This window comes from Arachis stenosperma, chromosome 6, assembly GCF_014773155.1.
Source record: "Arachis stenosperma cultivar V10309 chromosome 6, arast.V10309.gnm1.PFL2, whole genome shotgun sequence".
NCBI classification, from domain to species: domain Eukaryota; kingdom Viridiplantae; phylum Streptophyta; class Magnoliopsida; order Fabales; family Fabaceae; genus Arachis; species Arachis stenosperma.
The window spans coordinates 137249315-137269981 of record NC_080382.1 but is presented as its reverse complement, the minus strand read 5'-3'; the positions used below and the strand labels follow the sequence as shown (position 1 = coordinate 137269981).

Genomic DNA, 20667 nt, shown 5'->3' with positions numbered 1-20667 from the left:
CACGACCTTTCGGGAGAACGGGCAGCGACAGCGCCATAATAATGCAGGAGCTACGCCACAGAGTCCAGAACCTAGAACGCCAGCTGGCTGATCGGGAGCAGGACGGACGAACCACCGACCCCAGCTACACACCATCCCCAGAAAGAGAAGTGGACGACTCCCACCGAAGCCGCTCGCGGCGCACCCCCGCATCCCGAACGGAAGCGGAGAGCACGCGCGAGGAATCGCCCATCCTGAGAAGACGAAATGACACGGTCATCTATTCCAGGGGAAGACCAACTCGCCGAGCCGCGCGTGATCGCGAAGACGGGGAAGGGAGAACACGACAACCCGTGATAATGGGCGCCACCCCATTCCACCGATCTATCCTCGAAGTCCGGTTGCCGAAACACTTCGACAAACCAACGGACATAAGGTACGACGGAACCCAAGACCCTCTAGAACACCTCACGGCCTTTGAGGCCAGGATGAATCCGGAGGGGGTAGGGGACGAGGTAAGATGTCGCGCCTTCCCGGTAACCTTGGCGGGACCCGCGATCAGGTGGTTTAACGGCCTCCTGCAGGGGTCCATCCACAGCTTCTCGGATATCAGCCGCGCATTCCTGGCCCAATTTACAACGCGAATAGCAAAGGCGAAACACCCGATCAACCTTCTGGGGGTTACCCAGAGACAGGGAGAGCCGACAAGGAGGTACCTAGATCGTTTCAACGACGAATGCCTTGAAATTGACGGCTTGACCGATTCGGTGGCCAGCCTTTGCTTAACAAATGGCCTCCTCAACGAGAACTTCCGAAAACACCTTACCACGAAGCCGGTCTGGACGATGCACGAAATCCAGACGGTAGCCAAAGAGTACATAAACGATGAGGAAGTCAGCCGAGTCGTGGCTGCCAACAAACGGCAGTCCGGCTACAATCAACCGCGGCAACACGAGAACGGGGACAGGCCAAAGGAGCGAACCAGGGAAGAGGCGCCAAACAAGACGCCGAGGACATTCCCCCGAGTCGGGAAATTTACCAACTACACCCCCCTCGCGCTCCCTATCGTGGAAGTGTATCAACAAATAGCAGAGAAAGGAATCCTGCCGAAAGCCCGACCGCTCAAGGACCGCACCGGAGGGAACAAAAACCTCTATTGCGACTACCACAAAGGCTACGGTCACCTGACGCAGGATTGTTTCGACCTAAAGGACGCACTCGAACAAGCGATAAGAGAAGGCAAACTAGCAGCATTCTCCCACCTTATCAGGGAGCCAAGGAGACGTTATCACGACGAAGATGAGGAAGGCAAGACCCGTTCGGCCAAGCGACGGCCAGAGCCGGAAGGCGGAGATCACGGCCTCACTGTGATAAACGTAGTGACGGCCAAAAACGCCGCACCCAGATCCAGATCCGCACACAAGAAAGATACAAAGATACTGTCAATTTCCTCCTCATCGATGCGGAGTTCTAAGAAGCCTCCGCTCATCTCCTTCGGGCCGGAAGACCAATGGTTCGACGACGCCCCGGAAAACCCACCCATGGTCATCACGGCCCGGGTGGGAACCGGCCTCGTTAAACGCATCCTCGTCGATACAGGGGCGGACTCGAACATCATGTTCCGCAATGTATTCGACGCGCTAGGGCTCAAAGATGCCGATCTGACGACTCACCAACACGGGGTCATAGGGCTAGGGGATCATTTCATTAAGCCGGACGGAGTGATATCCCTGCCAATCTCATTGGGACAACCTCAGGGTCGAAGGTCGGCGATGGCCGAGTTCGTGATCCTCCGAGACTCGACTGCCTATAACATCATCTTGGGAAGGAAGACGATCAACGACTTCGAGGCCGTAATCAATACAAAGCTGCTAGTTATGAAGTTTGTTACCGACGACGGATCTATAGGATCCGTAAGAGGAGACCTCGAGACGGCGGTCGCTTGCGACAATGCCAGCCTCTCCTTAAGAAAGAAGTCTAAAGAGGCGTCCGGCGTATTCCTGGCCGACCTAGATGCCAGGGTAGACGACAGGCCCAGGCCGGAGCCAGAAGGAGATCTAGAGAAGTTCAGGTTCGGCGACGAAGAGGATAGATTCACATTCGTGAACAAGAACCTCCCGTGCGAGCTGAAGGAGCCCTTGGTCAAAATGATAAGAGCCAACAGAGACTTGTTCGCCTGGACACCGGCCGACATGCCGGGCATAGACCCAAGAATCATGTCTCATCATTTAGCCGCCAGGGCGGAAGCGCGTCCAGTGGCTCAACGTAGGAGGAAAATGTCGGCAGAAAGGGCAGAGGAGGTGGCCAAGCAGACGGCCAGCCTCCTCGAGGCAGGCTTTATACGAGAAGTAGACTACTCGACATGGCTCTCGAACGTAGTCTTGGTGAAAAAACACAACGGCAAGTGGAGAATGTGCGTAGACTACTCTGACCTCAACAAAGCTTGTCCGAAGGATTGCTTCCCCCTCCCTAACATAGACGCACTCGTCGATGCCGCGGCGGGATATCGGTACCTGAGCTTCATGGACGCCTACTCCGGTTACAACCAGATACCGATGCACCGTCCAGACGAAGACAAGACGGCGTTCATAACGCCAGGGGGAACATACTGCTACAAGGTGATGCCATTCGGCCTAAAAAACGCGGGGGCTACGTACCAGAGGCTGATGAATAGGATATTCCATGACCTCATAGGGAAGACAGTCGAAGTCTACGTAGACGACATCCTTGCGAAGACGACAAGACCTGACGATCTCTTAAACGACCTGGAAAGTGTCTTTGCGTCTCTCCGACGACATGGCATGAGGCTGAACCCCCTCAAGTGTGCTTTCGCCATGGAAGCAGGGAAATTCCTTGGATTCATGATAACCCAGAGAGGGGTGGAAGCCAACCCGGAGAAATGCCAAGCCATACTCCAGATGAAGAGCCCGGGTGATATAAAGGACGTCCAAAGGTTAGCGGGACGGCTGGCCTTGCTGTCGCGGTTTCTCGGAGCATCCGCAACAAAGGCCCTGCCATTCTTCAACCTCATGAAGAAAGGAATAGCGTTCGAATGGACACCCGCATGCGAGGAAGCCTTTCAGCACTTTAAGGAAATTCTGGCGGCACCCCCGGTCCTCGGGAAGCCAAAATATGGGGAACCGTTGTACCTTTATCTCGCTATAACAGGAGAAGCTCTGGCCGCAGTCTTGGTGTTAGAAGAAGGGAGGAAGCAGCAACCAGTCTACTTTGTCAGCAGGGCCCTGCAAGGGGCAGAATTGAGGTATAACAAATTGGAAAAGCTAGCTCTGGCACTCCTGACCTCTTCGCGGAGGTTAAAGCAATACTTCCAAAGTCACCAGATTGTCGTAAGAACGGACCAAGGGATCCGACAAGTGCTACAAAAACCCGACTTGGCGGGAAGAATGATGACCTGGTCCATTGAACTCTCCCAGTACGACATACGATATGAACCCTGGCAAGCCATCAAGGCGCAGGCGATGGCAGATTTTTTGGTAGAAGTAGCGGGGGATCCAACCGAAGACACGAACACACGGTGGAAGCTCCATGTTGACGGAGCCTCCAACCAAACGTTCGGGGGCGCCGGGATCATCCTGGAGAGCCCAGCCGGGGTCGTGTACGAACAGTCAATCAAGTTCGAGTTCCCCGTCTCAAATAACCAAGCAGAATATGAAGCCCTTATAGGAGGACTGGCCTTGGCAACAGAAGTAGGGGCGACGAGGTTAGAGATATGCAGCGACTCGCAGATCGTCACTTCCCAAGTGAACGGGAGCTACCAAGCTAGGGACCCCCTACTGCAGAAATACCTGGAAAAAGTCAAAGACTTGAGCCGGAAGTTTGAAGAAGTCACGATCCAGCACGTTCCAAGAGAACGGAACACACGGACAGATCTCCTATCGAAGTTGGCCAGCACCAAACCAGGAGAGGGCAACCGATCTCTCATCCAGGGGAAGATGAAAGAGCCGGCAGTCACACTACATCTCACAAAGCTAAACCCCTCCTGGATGGACCCCATCACCGACTTCTTAGAAAACGGCAAGCTCCCCGACAATGAAAAAGACGCCAAGAAGCTAAGAAGGGAAGCTGCCAGATATGCCATCATCCAGGGTCAGCTGTTCAGAAAAAGGTTCAACCACCCCCTGCTGAAGTGTTTACACCCCGACCAGACGGATTACGTACTTAGGGAAGTCCATGAGGGGTGTTGCGGCCACCACATAGGAGGCAAGGCCCTAGCGAGGAAGTTAATCCGAGCCGGATACTATTGGCCATCAATGATGACCGACTCCATAGAATTTGTCAGGAAGTGCGTCAAATGCCAAGAAAACGCCAACTTCCATCGTGCGCCGGCCTCAGAACTCAGCTTGCTAACGTCCTCCCGACCGTTCTCCCAATGGGGAGTCGACCTCTTAGGACCCTTTCCCGTAGGCCCGGGGCAAGTCAAATACCTTATAGTTGCTGTTGACTACTACACGAAATGGATAGAAGCCGAACCGCTGGCCAGTATATCCTCGTCCAATTGTAGGAAATTCTTGTGGAGACAAGTCATAACACGATTCGGTATCCCGGAAGTCATCATCTCGGACAATGGGACACAGTTCACCGACAAGAAATTCACAGAATTCCTCGCCGGCCTGGGCATAAAGCAGAGATTCTCCTCGGTGGAACATCCACAGACAAACGGCCAGGCCGAGTCCGCAAATAAAATCATCCTGTTAGGGCTCAAGAAACGGTTGGACGGCAAAAAGGGCGCTTGGGCCGACGAGCTCGCCTCAGTCCTATGGTCCTACCGAACAACGGAGCAGTCCTCCACTAAAGAGACGCCTTTTCGACTAACGTACGGGACAGATGCAGTGATACCAGTAGAGATCGGGGAACCGAGCCCACGACTACTTCTGAAGGGAATAGAGGAAACCGTCGAAAAGGACCTGATACAAGAGACCAGGGAAATGGCCCACCTGGCGGAGGCGGCACTAAAACAGAGAATGGCTCTACGTTACAACGCCAAAGCGCTCAAGAGAAAGTTCGAAGAGAACGACCTCGTTTTGAGGCGTAACGACATCGGCCCATCCACCCCTGGGGAAGGCAAGCTGGCGGCAAACTGGGAAGGACCGTACCAAATCAAAGAGGTAATCGGAAGAGGAGCGTACAAGCTAGAAAGACTCAGCGGGAAAGAGGTCCCGAGGACATGGAATGCGGATAACTTGAGAAAGTTTTATTCCTAAGCCATTTCTGTAGTAGTACTTCAATATCCTCAATTATAATGATTAAACTTGCTCGATTTTCATACGCCATTTTTGCCTATGTTATCACTAACCTTTTGAGAAGCGAATTTTTGCCTATGTTATCACTAACTTCTCGAGCGACTACTATGAAAACAAGGGTACACGGCCCCGGGGCTGATCACCCCGGGAGCCCCTCAGGTCAAAAACGCGGTAAACGACCTTAACAAAAAGAACGCCACAAACGGCAAACACGAGTAAACGGAAACGAAACGGCAGCAAGTAAAACTAGAAATTAAACAAACGGGTAAACGATCCCATGAGCCCATTAACGGGCACCAAAAGTCACAGTACAAGGTTCAACAAAAGAAGAGTTTAATAGTACAAACACTATTTCTTCGGCATATCAACAACCTTCCCATCCTTGATGGTCTTGAAAACACCAATTGCCGACACATCGAAGTCCGGAGAAATAATTTTCACTTGAGCCTTGAGGGCGTCTTCAGTCGTGAAAATTGCATTCTTCCCTTGCTCCCTGACCTCCTTGTGTTTCCGCTTGAACAACTCGGCTTCCTCCCGAGCAGCCTTAGCGGACGCCATCGCTTCGTCCCGCTCTTTCTCCAGAACGGACACCCGACCATGCGCGGCACTCAATTGGTTTTTCAAGGTCACCTCCTGCTCCATCAAGCGGGCCACAGAGGCGTCGGCAACCTTCAATTTCTCCTCCGCCGAAGTAGCCTTTTTCTGGGCGGCGTCGAGCTTACTCCCCGCTTCGACTAACCGATCCTGAAGCGTTTTAACTTGGGTTTTGTACTTGTTGTTGGCATCAACAGCAAATTCGACCTTCCGACGAAGCGAGGCCATACCGGAAAGCTCAGATTCAGCCTTTCGGGCTATGGCCGCGCCGCGAAGAAGGGTACGGTACATCCACCGAGCCTGCCCCGAGAGGTCGGTGTCATGGAAGTGATCTTCCGTACCCGGGAGCAGCTGGGTATCTATGAACGTCCCAGCGTCAAAGTTCCTTTCCATGACAGTCAAAACCCCCTCGGGACTGGAATGCGACCTCTGTCTCTTGGGAGTAGGGATGATGGACAACTCCTCCTCCTCCTCACGACGAGATGAAGACGAGTGCCCGGGAACGGGAACCTCTGGAGGAATCGGGGTTGCGGAAGTTAGAGTGGCGACCTTCGCGAACGCCTCAACCTCGGGAGGATGCACTTCCGGAGGAGCTTCTGGAGGAGCCGTCGCCTCCTGTCTTCCAGTGTCCTCACCCGCGTCGTCCTTAAGGAAAGTTTCGAACAAGTTATCCATGCCGGTCACCTCGGCAGAAAGTCCCACTGCAAACAACAAGAAACGAATTAGTAAAAGCAACAACGGAACATCTAAGTAGACGATGACACGACAAAGGAAACTCACGAATATAATCTCGAGCGGCCTCCCGATTACCCATAAGGAGGTGTGGATTCACATTATTCCTCCCAAGAACTGCCCACAAGATGTCGGCCACCCGCCGGTCCACGGCCGACATCTTGTTATAAGAGACTTTGATAAAAGGATTAGACCCCGCCCCGAAGCTCCAATATGTCGGGATGAGGCGCTGCTTTTCCAGAGACAGCCAAAAGGGGTGACGACCCTTGACCGGGCGGACCTTAAAATACTTGTCCTTGAATCCGTGGTAGGAGTCCTCGAACAAACCAAAGATCCTCCGGCCTTGGGCGGACCGAAAGGACATAAAACCTTTCTTGTGTTTCCCCTCCTTCGAAGGGTTTGTTAGGCTAAAGAAAAAGAGGAAGACATCAACAGAGGTCGGCAACTCCAAGTACTCGCACACCATCTCGAAACAGCGAACGGAAGCCCAGCTGTTCGGATGCAATTGAGACGGAGCCACCGAAATTCGGTTCAGGAGTTCCATCTGGAAGGAGGAAAGGGGGATGCGAACCCCCACCTGAGTGAACATGGCCTTGTAGAACCAGATCCAATCGGGAACCCGGGGGGCGTGAAAGTTAATCTCATAAAGCCGCTCGTGAGGGGCAGGGACGTATACGTCATAGTTTGCCTCCTCGTCGGTACCCCCACAGAGATACTCGGCTTGGCGAAACTCCGTGAGCTCTTCCTCACCCATCTGATTGGGAGATTTCTTGAGGTCGGAAACCACCCACGCATACGGGTCGTAACCCGCGGCGGAGCTAGACGCTCGGCTAACAACACGAGGCATACCTACAGTGGGGGCACCGTGCGGTTAGTCCGTGAGGTCGGAAGCCAGGGAAAACCTAAAGAAACCCCACGTGCCATGACCACAAGGGGGACCAAACAAAACCAAGGCCAGAACAATGGCGCAAAACCCCCATGACACACCACAGACGGTAAAAACAAAACACGAAGGAAATACATCCATGAGCAAACAAAGAAAAGCAAGCACAGAAAAGATGCCCACAACAAGCATAAACAGACATGCAATCTATCAGTAAAGCAAAAAAGATGGTTACCTGGGTGATCAAGGAAGTTTGGACTAGGGCGAAGCGCACCGGAGCGATGAAGATAACTTCTGGTAATGGAAATGCAGGAAGAAGGAATGGGCAGTGTTATCAGAAAAACAAGAAGAAGGAAAACAAAACGCAAACTGTTTAAAACCGCTTTAGTGGAAGCGCGAAAGGCTGGGGGCAGAATAGTCTTAGCACGCGGGGGTTTTTCAACCCTTAATGAACATTTAATGTCCCTCGCGAGAAACGAGGCGACAAAAGAACGCCCCGAATCGCGAACGGGTACGGGTGGCGCGTCCTCCACACGGACGAGCGAATTCACGATGACAAAAGGAGAAATAACCCGCCTCCAATGACCTGAACGGTCGATTGACGGCGCGTGGGGGCACTGTAACGGCCTGGCCCAACCAGCGCCGGGTTGGGCCAACCCGACGAGTACCCGACCCGAGTGGTCGGACACACGCGTTCTACCACGTGACCCGGACACGCGTCCCTGCCAACTCCTCACCACGGCTATGAGGAAGTTTCGCGGAAGGTGGGCCTGTCGTTGCGGGGCCCACCTCTGACACAGTATAAATAAGGAAGGACCTGCCCTTCCCCCAAGGTATGTTACCTTTTACACCTGTCACATCTTCCACCTGCACACCAACTGACTTGAGCGTCGGAGTGTCTTTGCAGGTGGCACCCCCCTTGTTCATCTCCTCCTGTGACAAGAGCTCGGCTACTCGGCAGATCCTAGCCCAACACCTTCCAGGTCGACGCGTTGCCACACCCATCATTGATCACCCGACTTGTCCGGCATCCGACAACGAACAAGAATGAATTTTCGCTACTACACTTTTGTTATTGTAAACAAATATGTTGATTGGTGCATTGAGAATATATTTTTTTGTTTGGTTGGTACTTAGTTAGTTACTTAACGAAATTATTTTATTTTCATCTGAAACCACGTTAATTAATTATCTTAAAAAATTAAATAGCCGTTACTCTTCACCAAAGCATAGCCAATATTATTTGGTTTTGTTAAGAAATGTGTGATCCTTTGAAATACGAGAATGAACATGAGTCAAGTTTGATATATTTTTTTTTTAAACAATGGACAAAAATTCAAAATACAAAATTACATATAAATTGTTCTAGAGAAAGATTACTCTTAAAACGCAATCATAAACAATTAAATAAGAAATTTAGGTGTGATTAACTTTAATTAATCCATTTGCACAACTATTTTTATTCGAGAACATGTGATTAAGTGTTATGTTTCACTCCTTAGTTAACAAAGTTTCGATAGTTATTACGAGTGGAAAAAATGCACCAGAATTGTGTAAATAGTTGATCCATTTATTTTCGTTAGGGATGTACATGAGCCGGGTCACACTGGGTTCGATTTAACTCAGATTCGGCCCAAAATATAGATCGAACCTAATTTTTAGATTTTAACTCAATTTTAGACTCGATGAAACATACGTACCTTCAGGATGAAAAGTGGGTAAAAACAGGGTTTTTAGCATGTAAAAATCACTTTATCTCCAACCATTATTTTATAATTCACATAGTAAAATTCACTTAAAAAAATACAACAAGAACCAATCGTTCTCTAAAATTAAAGAAAAACTATAATCAATATTAATATTGTCTAATAATACCAAATATTTAAATCAATACAAATAACACTATTATGCATTAATCTAAAGTCTTGTGCATTTTAAACATAAAATATTAACTTATAATCTTATAATGACTAATAACACAAAATATTAAAGTTTACAATATTTAAATTTCACATAAGAATAGCCATCATCCATCACGAATAATACAAAATGTTAATTGTGTATGATGATCGGACCACTGGGTCGAGTTCGGATGACCCGAGCTATGACACAGATTCGACCCGAAATAATGGCCGGATCTATTTTTGATATTTTTATCCAACTCTAGATCCGATAAAATAACACTAAATTAATCCCTAAAGTGTTCAAAGTCAGACCAAATTTTTAAATCAGATCAAATTTTCAAACCGGACCGAACCATATACACCCCTAACTTTCGCTAATTTAGTTAGAATTTTAAACGTATCAACTAAGTTAAATGTCCGTCTAATTCATGTTAGTAAATATGCTTGTACAACATATGTTATGCATATACTTGTATTTGACGAGAACTTTTTATTCTTTTTCATAGCCATTTCAAATATAAATTGAATAGAGTAAAGTGATAGTTTAGTTTTGGGAAATATCGCATTAGACAAATTAGTCTTTTAGTAGCACTTTATATCAGAGCCACAACGTTTCTGTCCTTTAAAAAACACAAGGGTTTTGTGCGACTTGAAAACTGAACAGTGTTAACAGAAAGATTACAGGTGTTCGACGAAAGTTAATTTCAGGAACCAATTTAGTATTTTAATTGTTTAAAAATTAATTTGTCTAATGCAACAGTTTTTTAGGGACTAAATTATCACTTTATTCTTGAATAAAATATCAATAGTAATATTAAAAATGGTCAACATTAGTAGTTAGAATATTAGTAGTAGAGAATAGATAAGACAGTAGGCGTTATAAAGCATAGTTGTCAGAACCGAATCGGTGATCGAACCGGTCAAATTATTAGATTATTGGGTCACTGGTTTAATCGATGGATTACTAGTTGAACCGTTTAACCCAGTTCTATGTAAATAAAAAATAAAAAATAGTCAAAAGTTTAAAATTAAAATTTAAAATATATATTTTTACTAACATTTTAAAAATATAAAGTTATTTTAAAACAATATAGAACATGAACAATAAATATTTTGTTATTTTTACTCTATCACAAATATTTTTATTTTGTTTTTATATTAAAATAACTATTATTTTTAAATTTTAATCATTTATTAATTAGTTTATATCTATTATACTATTATATACTACAAATATTTATTAAAAAATAATATTAATAGATATTATATAGTTATAAAAAAATAAGTGAGTTTATAATTATTGTTAAATAAAAATATAATTAATTTAAAAATAAGTGAGTTTATAATTAAAATAAAAATAAATTAAACAAAAATAAACTATTTGATAAAAGATATCTATATGTATTATAATTTGCATTCATTTTACTAGAAAACACGCTAGCCTCGTGGTTGTGGAATCTTTTAGTTCCCTTGAGGGTAGAGGTTCGAACGATTTCACCGAGTTTGACCGGTTTACACTGGTTCAATTCTTTGTACAGTCCAAATATCGGACCGAACCGGTATAAAATCCGGTTCACCAGTTTTCTGATTGAACCGACCAATTCGGTCCAGTTCTGCTAACAATGTTATAAAGTATGTGACACAATCGTTTTTTAGTGCACCAAAATGGTGTAAAAAATAGCTTATGTTATTGATGGCTATGCTGAAAATGACATAAGAGTTAGTTAATCTTGCTTTTATCTTATTCCGTGTATGCTTCACTTCGAGTATTGAGCTTTTACTTTCTTTCAAAAAAAAAAAAAAAAGATAAATTGGCATTTGCAAATAGTTGCATATATATATATATATATATATATATATATATATATATATATATATATATGTTTAACTCATGTTTGTATTCTATATTTTTTAAAATTTGGTGATAAAGGTTTTTATTTAGAGAATATTTTTTGTGAAGAAGAAAATTGAATAAAAAATAAAAATTCTCACTAAATTAATAAAAATATGTACATTGTATATAATTTTTTTATTGATCTTATTCTTATAAAAAGAATCATTTTTTTATTTGAAAATATTCTTGATCGTAATATTATCTGGTGTTTTATGAGGTACCTATGTCTCTATTTATGCTTCACTCTCGTGAATCATTAATCAAATTTTATTTTTTATTCTGACTAAATATTAGTATAGTTATCAGAATTGAATTAACGAGACTATTAAATTATTGAGTCATTAATTTAATCGGTAGGTTACAGATTAAACCAATTGATTTGGTCATAATTAAATAATTCTATAAAATTTAATTTAATTTGTTTCTTTTCATAACAAATATCTTTTTTTTTGTTTTATTTTATATTCAATTAATTATTAATTTTAAATTTTAATAACTCATCAATTAGTTTATATTTATTATACTCTTCAAATATTTATAAATTTATATTTATTATACTTTTTAAGTATTTATAAAAAAAAATAAAAATAACAATCATTGAGATAAATTTTATTTACATAATACATTTAATAGAAAAAACATGCATAAGAAAATACAATATTTTTAATTTAATCAAATTTAACCGAATTTGATGAATAAAATTAAACTAATTTTAAATATATTTAATTATATTTTATTAGATTTAACTAAATTTAACCAAATTAAAAGTATTTAATCAATCTAAATGATGATTTAATCTGAATTAATGATTGAGCGACAAGTTTCAACTTTCAACGGCTAAAGGGTAAACTAAAATCTAAAAAGGGTAATATTGACTGACGTGGCAATTTGAAGGCATTTGATTGGCTTACACACCTCTACCTACGTGGAGGAGAAGCTAAATCCGTTTTCATCCTCGTAACCGCGTGATCTACAATTTAATTAGATGTTTAGAAATTAAAACAAATCAATATCAAAATATTAAAACGACCTAAAATTGAATCCATTTATTTCATTTTTGATAAAAACCACAGTCTTATTTTATTTTTTCGTTCCTGGCCTCTCCGATCTGCAAAGTCTGCGACTGTGCCTAGTGTTGTCGCTGCAAGAGGTTTCATTTCATTTCATTTCCGAGATCCTTTTTAAAAGTTATAATTTTGGGAAATTTATTTCTGAAATTGAACAATGATGAACTTCTCATTTCTGAATTCTGAAGTTCTCGTCGTTTTGTGATCGCAGGGGGAGGCCCATATTCGGAAGATTATACTTCAGAAGATCTAATTTTTTTTTTCTACTTGTAAGGTAGATTTTCGAAACATGAAAAGCACCGAGAAAATTGCCAATTTGGCTTTAGCAGGTTAGTGGAAAGTTTCTCTTCAATGTTACTAATTGATCGTTTCTTTTTTTTTTTAAATAATTTTGCTTTGTTAATTTTTGTTTTGGAAGTAAACTTTCTGAGTAAATTGGAAATGGGTGAAAATGAAGACTAGTCTTTGGTTTCCCTGAAATTACCTTTTAAGAATTCTAGGATAATTCAGTTGATGTTTATCTCTCCTCCTGCTACTGATTAATATAGATGGCTTGGAATGTAAATTCACTAAGCTGTAGGGTTGAATGAGTGATAAAGTGATTGTGGTTTAGAATTCTTAATAGGTTCTTGAATTCAGATGGTTGTGCTATTATCCATTTGGATTGTCCATGAGAGGAGTTAAAATCAAGATATGCGTAGGCCTTTCAAGTTCCTTTCTCTCCAATTTTACATGCATAGGGAGCCAAAAAGCGCTTCTCTTTTTCTTTTCTCTTTTTTTCATTTTGTTTTTTGCTTTTTTTCTTTTTTTTTTTTTTGAGATAATTTTTTGTTAATTAGTTAGTTTCTATCTTTTGTGGCAGGTTTAACCTTTGCACCTCTTGTAATTAAAGTAGAACCAAATGTAAATGTTATCTTGACTGCTTGCCTCACTGTGTTTGTGGGATGTTATCGTTCCGTCAAACCAACTCCGCCTTCTGTGAGTAGTACCTTTCATGCTCAGTTACTTCATATGTTGCTCTTTGTTCATCTTGAGAACTGACTTCTCTGAAATGTGGCATGTGTATAATAATAATGCAGGAAACAATGTCTAATGAACATGCCATGCGTTTTCCCTTTGTTGGGAGTGCAATGTTGCTATCACTTTTCTTACTCTTCAAATTTCTATCAAAGGACTTGGTGAATGCTGTATTGACAGCCTACTTCATTTTACTTGGGATTATTGCGCTTTCGTATGTTCTTTACCTAGGGCCATTATGTCCCATGTAGATTCTTTCCCCTTCATATTTGCCATCTTTCAAACATTTATTCTTTCTCTTTTTACAGGGCGACGGTATTACCACTTATCAAACGGTATTTACCAAAGCACTGGAACGAGGACATCATTGTCTGGCGCTTCCCATATTTCCGTTGTATGTGAGACATGCTTGCCTCCTTCTTTCGCCCTACTCTCTCTGTGAACTCTTTAACTGGGGTATCAACCCTGAAGTTATATATAACCAGTCATCTTTTAGTCAGTGATGATATTCTTCAACTTGTTTCACTTGCTTCTGCTGACTACGGCAGCTAGTTTTGAGATGTACGTGTGAAGTATAACTTCCTGAGAATTTTTTCCTTGCCAAGTATACTTTCTTTTTCTTGTTTAGTTAATGACTATATTTGAAGCAAACACATACATAAAAGTTATATGAACAAAATACCTACTGGGGACATATATAGCGACAAAGTGTTTGTATTTTGCATTTTTTTGGCTGTTTGCATTTGGTCTAGTTGACAGTAACTTGCTTCCATCATGCAGAATGATATTTTTCATTATACCTTTCTTACACAGCTTTGGAGATTGAGTTTACAAAGTCACAGATAATTGCTGCAATCCCTGGAACTTTTTTCTGTGCTTGGTATGCTAGGCAGAAGCATTGGCTGGCAAATAATATATTGGGGCTTTCTTTTTGTATTCAGGTTTGATCCTTAATGTGTGTTGTTCCTTAAACTCATTCATTTTACTTACATTTCTCTTGCCTGAAAAAGGTATCTTTTAGAACTGTAAGGTTAGCATTCTTTGTTTCTCTTTATTGTTGTGCTTTTGTACATATTATGAGCAACTGAATTGCATGCAGTAAATAATAAATATATTCTTTTATATCATAAATGTTGAAAGTATGATAATTATACCTTGAAGAGCAAGGGTTTAGAAACTAACTGATAATACCTCGTTTGTGTAAATCACATTTGATTAGTAACTAGTGGAGTGACAACATTGGCTTAATCTTTAATCTTCGCAGGGAATTGAAATGCTTTCTCTTGGATCTTTCAAGACTGGTGCTATTCTCTTGGTAAGAATATTTTCTTCAATTATCTTCATTGTTAATGGTGTTTTTAGAACCGTTTTGTTTTAATTTTAATTTTACTGAGTTTTAATTACCGTTTTCCCCACTGGATCACCTGTCATTTGTCTGCAACTAAATCAAGCTGCTCAAAATTGTGTTCTTCATTTGAGAAAATTTAGATAAGCTCTTTTTGTTCTGAAAGAAAAAAAAAAAAGAAAACAAAGTTTTGGAGAAGCAATTCCTTATTTTTTAATATCTTGACTTTGTTGATTTCCAATCTTTTTTACCGAGCCTAGTATTTAAACAAAGATTCTACTACACTTTTTTTTAGTGTTTCCTGTTAGTTGATGTGTGTATCTTTTCTATTCATGTGTTGTGCAGACTGGACTATTTGTATATGACATTTTCTGGGTTTTCTTCACTCCAGTGATGGTTAGCGTTGCTAAATCATTTGATGCTCCAATAAAGGTTAAAGTCTTATCTAAGTGAATTGAGTTTATTTTCTCCTCCTTTATATGAAGTTAAATAATATACATTATACAATATCTTCCTAATATTGATCATTCCAATTATTTTTCAGCTTTTGTTCCCCACAGCAGATTCTGCCCGGCCATTTTCAATGCTTGGCCTTGGTGACATTGTCATCCCTGGTAGGTTGACTTGTTTATTGATGTATTTTCCTGCAAATGTATCCGGCTTTTTGTAGCAGTAAGATTAGTGTAGAACTTCTTAATTTATATCTGGTATTGGATTCTGATATATTGTAGGAAAAGAGTTGTTCGTTAATGAGTGAGTAGGGAGGTTAAATTTTTAAGTGGCTCAACTTGAGGAATGTTAAAATGCAAGTTTTTAAAACAAAGGTAATGCATTTCACCACATTATCTGTCAATTTATAGGGACACAAAAGTGAGTTTTATGTGGAATGAGGAGGAATGGTTCCTCTTACCTTTGGCTTCATAAAACCTCAAAAGCTATTGGTAGAGCAATAAACAGCAACAAAATAAAATACCAAATGTTATCTCCCTAATTACACCTGATATAACAAAAAAGTTAAATGTAAATTCTTGTGGTAGTGTCATCCTCTTCTAACCAGAACTTCTAAGATCTTCACCTAGTTTAAGTCTGTAAAATTCTTCTTTGAGATTATTCTGATCTTCAATTTTGTTTCACCTATGGTTAACCACATATTTAGTTAATGACTATTTTATAGAGGCTGTATGGTAGTTTCAATTCCATCCATGTTGCACTACTTGACCATTGTTCTCTATGTGACCATTTGAATAGGGAACTTTTCCTATCTCATTTCTGTTATGAAACATGTTTCATATTTTCTTATATGCTTCACATTGTGGAATTAGTCATGAAAACATTATATACTTCTTTTTTTTTTTATTGTATTTCCCTGTATATACTGCAGAATTTTATGCGGTTTTCATCTTTCATATTTTCATACTTATGTGCATTTTGGGGTGAAGAGTCAGTGACTTCTAAGTCATAATTTTGTTATTTCATTTTTTTTTTTTATAAAATTCCCTCAGGTATCTTCATAGCATTGGCTTTGCGGTTTGATGTGTCTAGAGGAAAACAGCCTCAGTATTTCAAAAGCTCATTTTTAGGATATACTATTGGCTTGGTGCTTACAATTTTTGTGATGAATTGGTTTCAAGCTGCTCAGGTGACTGGATCTGAGTACTTATTTCTTCTTTTACTTCCCTCTTCTGTTCTTGGCTCTCACTCATGATGTCATGGTAGTTTAAGATGGAAAGTATTTAAAGATCATATTGACACATATGGCTGATCAACCATGTGAAAATATCATGTTTCTTTGACAATTTTGTGAATAATCTGATGAAATGTGCATCCGACTGACAAAATTAAGGCCATGTAGTGTGCTGGGCCAGCCTGCAGTTTGAAAACACCTACAAAATTAAGTACTAAAGTTGCAAAGTTCCTCCCGTTTGTATGTTTACTCAAATATCATTAAAATATTCATCCATTATAAATGAACTTTGAAGTCTTAGTACATTTAGTAGAAAAGAGTACTATTGAAATTAGCTTTTTTAGATTCATGTGATATATATATATAGGAAATGCATTCTCTTTTAACATGGATTGATTGGATTCCCCCCTCTCCCCTCCTTCTTTTCTTTTATCTTTGTTTCAGCCTGCTCTTTTATACATTGTACCTGCTGTAATTGGATCTTTGGCTGTTCATTGTTTATGGAATGCTGATGTTAAACAGGTTCGTTTGACTTACTAATTTTACTTCTGATCCGTTCATTGTTACGTTCTTGCTAATTTTTTATGAGGGCAGTACATACCCAATAGGGTACTTTGCAAAAACAAATTACTTGCAAGTTGCAACAGTGTAATGGCAATAAAAGTTTCAAGCATTTTCTTTTTGGAATAAAAATACCTAATGGTTCATTGATAGTGGATCAAAAGTTAAATTCTATTTTGGATATTAATTGAGTGTTTGAAACCACTAGAAAGTGTGTGAGTTTTAATTTTGGTTTGAAACTATAACCTTGTCTAGAGTAAATAAGAAAATGTCTAATTATTGTGGTAACTAAATTTTTTCTACGGTAAGGTTTTAACTGTTTTTCAAAAAAAAACTGCATCATGTTACAAATGTAAATTAACCTAAAGTTTCCTATTAAAGTTTCTATAAGGTTATTAAGTATGTTTAATATTTTACCGTAGTAATAACAATCCTTATGAACGAGTTATAGTTAGAGGAAGACTAACTGAATGTAAGTTTAACTAGACTTAGACCTGTAGAATTTATGCATAACAACTTTTTGACTTTGTTTCAAATCAGTTATTGGAGTTCGACGAGTCGAAGATAGCCAACTTATCTCAAGAAGAGAGTGATCCCAAATCTAGCAAAAAGGTTGAATAAACTTGCATAACCTAACTCTTTGGAGTTGAAATATTGGAGTTGGAGAAGAAATAGTCATTTTCTGGGAGCCCCATTTACCTGTAATGCTAGCTTATTCAGCAGCATACATTTTGTAAAAGATTTGTGATTGAGAAATATATCACTAGTCCCATTTTTCAGCTCAAGCATTTTTTTATCACTTAACCGATTTTCTTTTATCTCCTTTCATTCCTTCTTATCTTTTTGTTGTTTCCAAATTCATTTTCACTCAAGTTTACCTGAGTACACATAGTTTTGACAAGTTTGCAAAAGGAAGCCTATTTTGTTCGATGACATTTTTAATTAGAGTAAAATATATTTTTTATCCTTAAAATTTGTTAAAAGTTTTAAAAATACTCAAAATTTTATTTTATTTTAATTTTATCTCAAAAATTTTTGAATTGTATCAAATATATCTATGATAGCTGATTTCTTAAAAAAAATAGAACTAATTTAGCAATAATTTCACAAGCACAACTTTTAACACAAGCAAATATATTATTGAATTAGTTGTTATGTATTATTATTGAATTAGTCATAAATTTTTTAAAAATTTAGCTATCAGTGATATATTTGATACAAATCAAAAGTTTCAAGAAAAAAAAATATATTTTACATTTTTAATTATTAGAATTAAGATATAAATTTTGAATTTTTATTTAAATTTAAATAAAAAATATTTCTGTATATATATTTATGTTTTAAAGTTAGTAAATAATAAATTAAACAAAGATAGTGCTTAGTAGCTTAAAATTAAAAAGCGAAATGTAAATAAACTTTTAAATTGCTATAAAACTGTTTGATTGATGAGAGGTGAATGTTAGGAGAATAATTATTTTTAATGAAAAAAAGAATGCGTTTTTAATGGATAAAAGAATGAAGATTTAACTAATATAATCTCAAATACAAGAAAAAATTAATTATTTAACATTGAATTTTATAGATCGTTAAAAATTCTTGCAAAGAGTATTTGTATACATTATACAATATTTCTGCAACCTAACAATCCCTATACTATAGTATTTACTATTTAGTATTCACCCAATTCCTATTTGCCTGCGAGAGCGCGGTTATAGTGTTAAGGGAAGGGAGCGCGCTATTGCGTTGCGAGCTGCGGTGCCCTCTTTAGTTCGGAAGTACTGCAAAGGTGTCTCTCCCACGAAATGTAGCTTATGCAGTTATGCGGAACCTATTGCTCCTCAACCACCAACTAGCAGCTCTTGATAGAGAAGCTCTGTAAGGGCTATTTTTTTTATCCCTAATTTGAGTAATTTCATTAAAATACTTCAATTACCCTTCTTTTTTAAACCCTAAAACTAACCGCTAAGTGCAAGGCTCGAAAGGTTCAAAGCCTACATGATGGAGAAGAAAATAAAACTTATTGGCGACATCATTGAAGCACCAAATATTGAGAAGATGATCTTTCTTGAGATGATTCCTCCTAGCAATGTCGCACCAAGAAGAACTCGCTAGATTATATGTTGATGCAGAGGTCATATTCCACTTCTTCAGAACCTGATCATGGCATATTTCACCTGACGGTTCTATCAGCCCTACTTTCATCCCAATCAGCCGCCCCTTCCCATCCCGAGCCTCAAGAATCCTCATAATCTCTGCGTCTTTCTGTGTCAAGAACTTGCACTCCTCGTTTATCTGCTTATCCGGCATCGCTAACCGACTGTTATTAGGCTCCAAGTCTGTCTTTGTTAACTTCCTCTGCATCACAAAAGTTACATCAAATCCTTTCAGTGAAGCGATAATCGCCTTGAAAATCTCCGGAAGCTCTGGAATATCAGTCTTTGTTGTTGATGTAGATGCCAATGTGGATCCTGTTGAAGGCGATGATGCAGTATTCTTCTCATTCAGCGTTCTCTTGCCTTGATTCTCTTTCATGCGTGCCTTTCCAAGAGAGTGGTGCTGCTTCAACGTTTTGGATAACCTCTCGAGTACCGCATAGTCCTCTTTGCAGTAGAGACTCTTATTTGCCTTCATTGCTGCCCGGTTTACTTTGCAATACTCCAAATCCTGCAGGGACACTACAACATCAATTCTTGTAAGGCGGAATGGATTCGGAGCCATAGCTTCTATTGTTTTCAAATCCAGCTTCAACAACTCCTTCAAAGTTTTCTTGCTTCTCATCTTGGCAACCATGATGACACTAGAAACACTTTCCAAAAACAGGTTAGACTTTTTTTCACACGAATGTGAGACTCATAAATCAGAATTTATAGGGTGTGCTTTATTTAGAGTTTAACTATGATAGAATTAAATACTTTCTGTTTTTAAAAATCAATTACGAAAGATTTTGATTCATTTTAATTTGTGTAAGTTTAATTTAAGAGATGATATGATATGAAAAGATACTGTTTCAAAATAATTATGACTTCGTTTATGTTGTTTCCAAATTTGTTTTCGTTCAAGTTTAAGTGGATAGAGGATACACACAGTTTTAACTTTTAATTGAATGTTAGATATGATTTTAATTTTGATTTGAAAATTTTTCTTCCGTAAGCTTTTATCTGATTTTTCAACCCAAGCATTTTTCTATCACTTAACTGATTTTTTTTTCTACGTAAAAAAAAGAAACGGATTTTCTTTTATTTCCCTTTTTTGGTTCTCTTGTCTTTTTGTTGTTTCCAAGTTAGTTTTCATTCAAGTTTAACTGGATGTTCAGTTTTGATTTTGACTTTTGACAGGTTTGCAACTCTAGAGGAAGTCATGTCTGTTTTAATGACTCAGTAGTTTGAACTAAAACTTAAAATTTGAATTTATATTTTATATTATATTTTATTTAAATTTAAATTAAGATAATTCTTTATTTAAACAAAGTTTCTACTACACTTTTTTTTTAGTGTTTCCTGTTAGTTGATGTGTGTATCATTTCTATTTGTGTGTTGTGCAGACTGGACTATTTGTATATGACATTTTCTGGGTTTTCTTCACTCCAGTGAAAGGCAGATGCTAGGAGAATGAAATTAGCGTTTTTAACGGGAAAAAAATGAAAATTTGAGTCATGTAAACCAAATACAAGGCAAAAAATAAAATAAAAAAGAGATTATGTAACATTTAATTTTATAAAAAATTCAATGTACATTATATATGCTTTT

The 20667-nt window shown here is 39.6% G+C and overlaps 1 protein-coding gene across 1 annotated transcript; it reads left to right on the top strand.

Annotated features, from left to right (window-relative positions):
* The first annotated feature begins 12230 nt into the window (after positions 1 to 12230).
* LOC130932687 (signal peptide peptidase-like) lies at positions 12231 to 17739 on the top strand. Its single transcript, XM_057862081.1, has 12 exons — positions 12231 to 12397; positions 12526 to 12643; positions 13177 to 13292; positions 13394 to 13545; positions 13640 to 13725; positions 14145 to 14272; positions 14596 to 14646; positions 15022 to 15108; positions 15221 to 15290; positions 16179 to 16315; positions 16805 to 16882; positions 17462 to 17739. Exons 2-12 carry the CDS (start codon positions 12604 to 12606, stop codon positions 17540 to 17542), a joined length of 1026 nt encoding a protein of 341 aa, XP_057718064.1. The 5' UTR covers positions 12231 to 12397; positions 12526 to 12603; the 3' UTR covers positions 17543 to 17739.
* The last annotated feature ends 2928 nt before the right edge of the window (positions 17740 to 20667 follow it).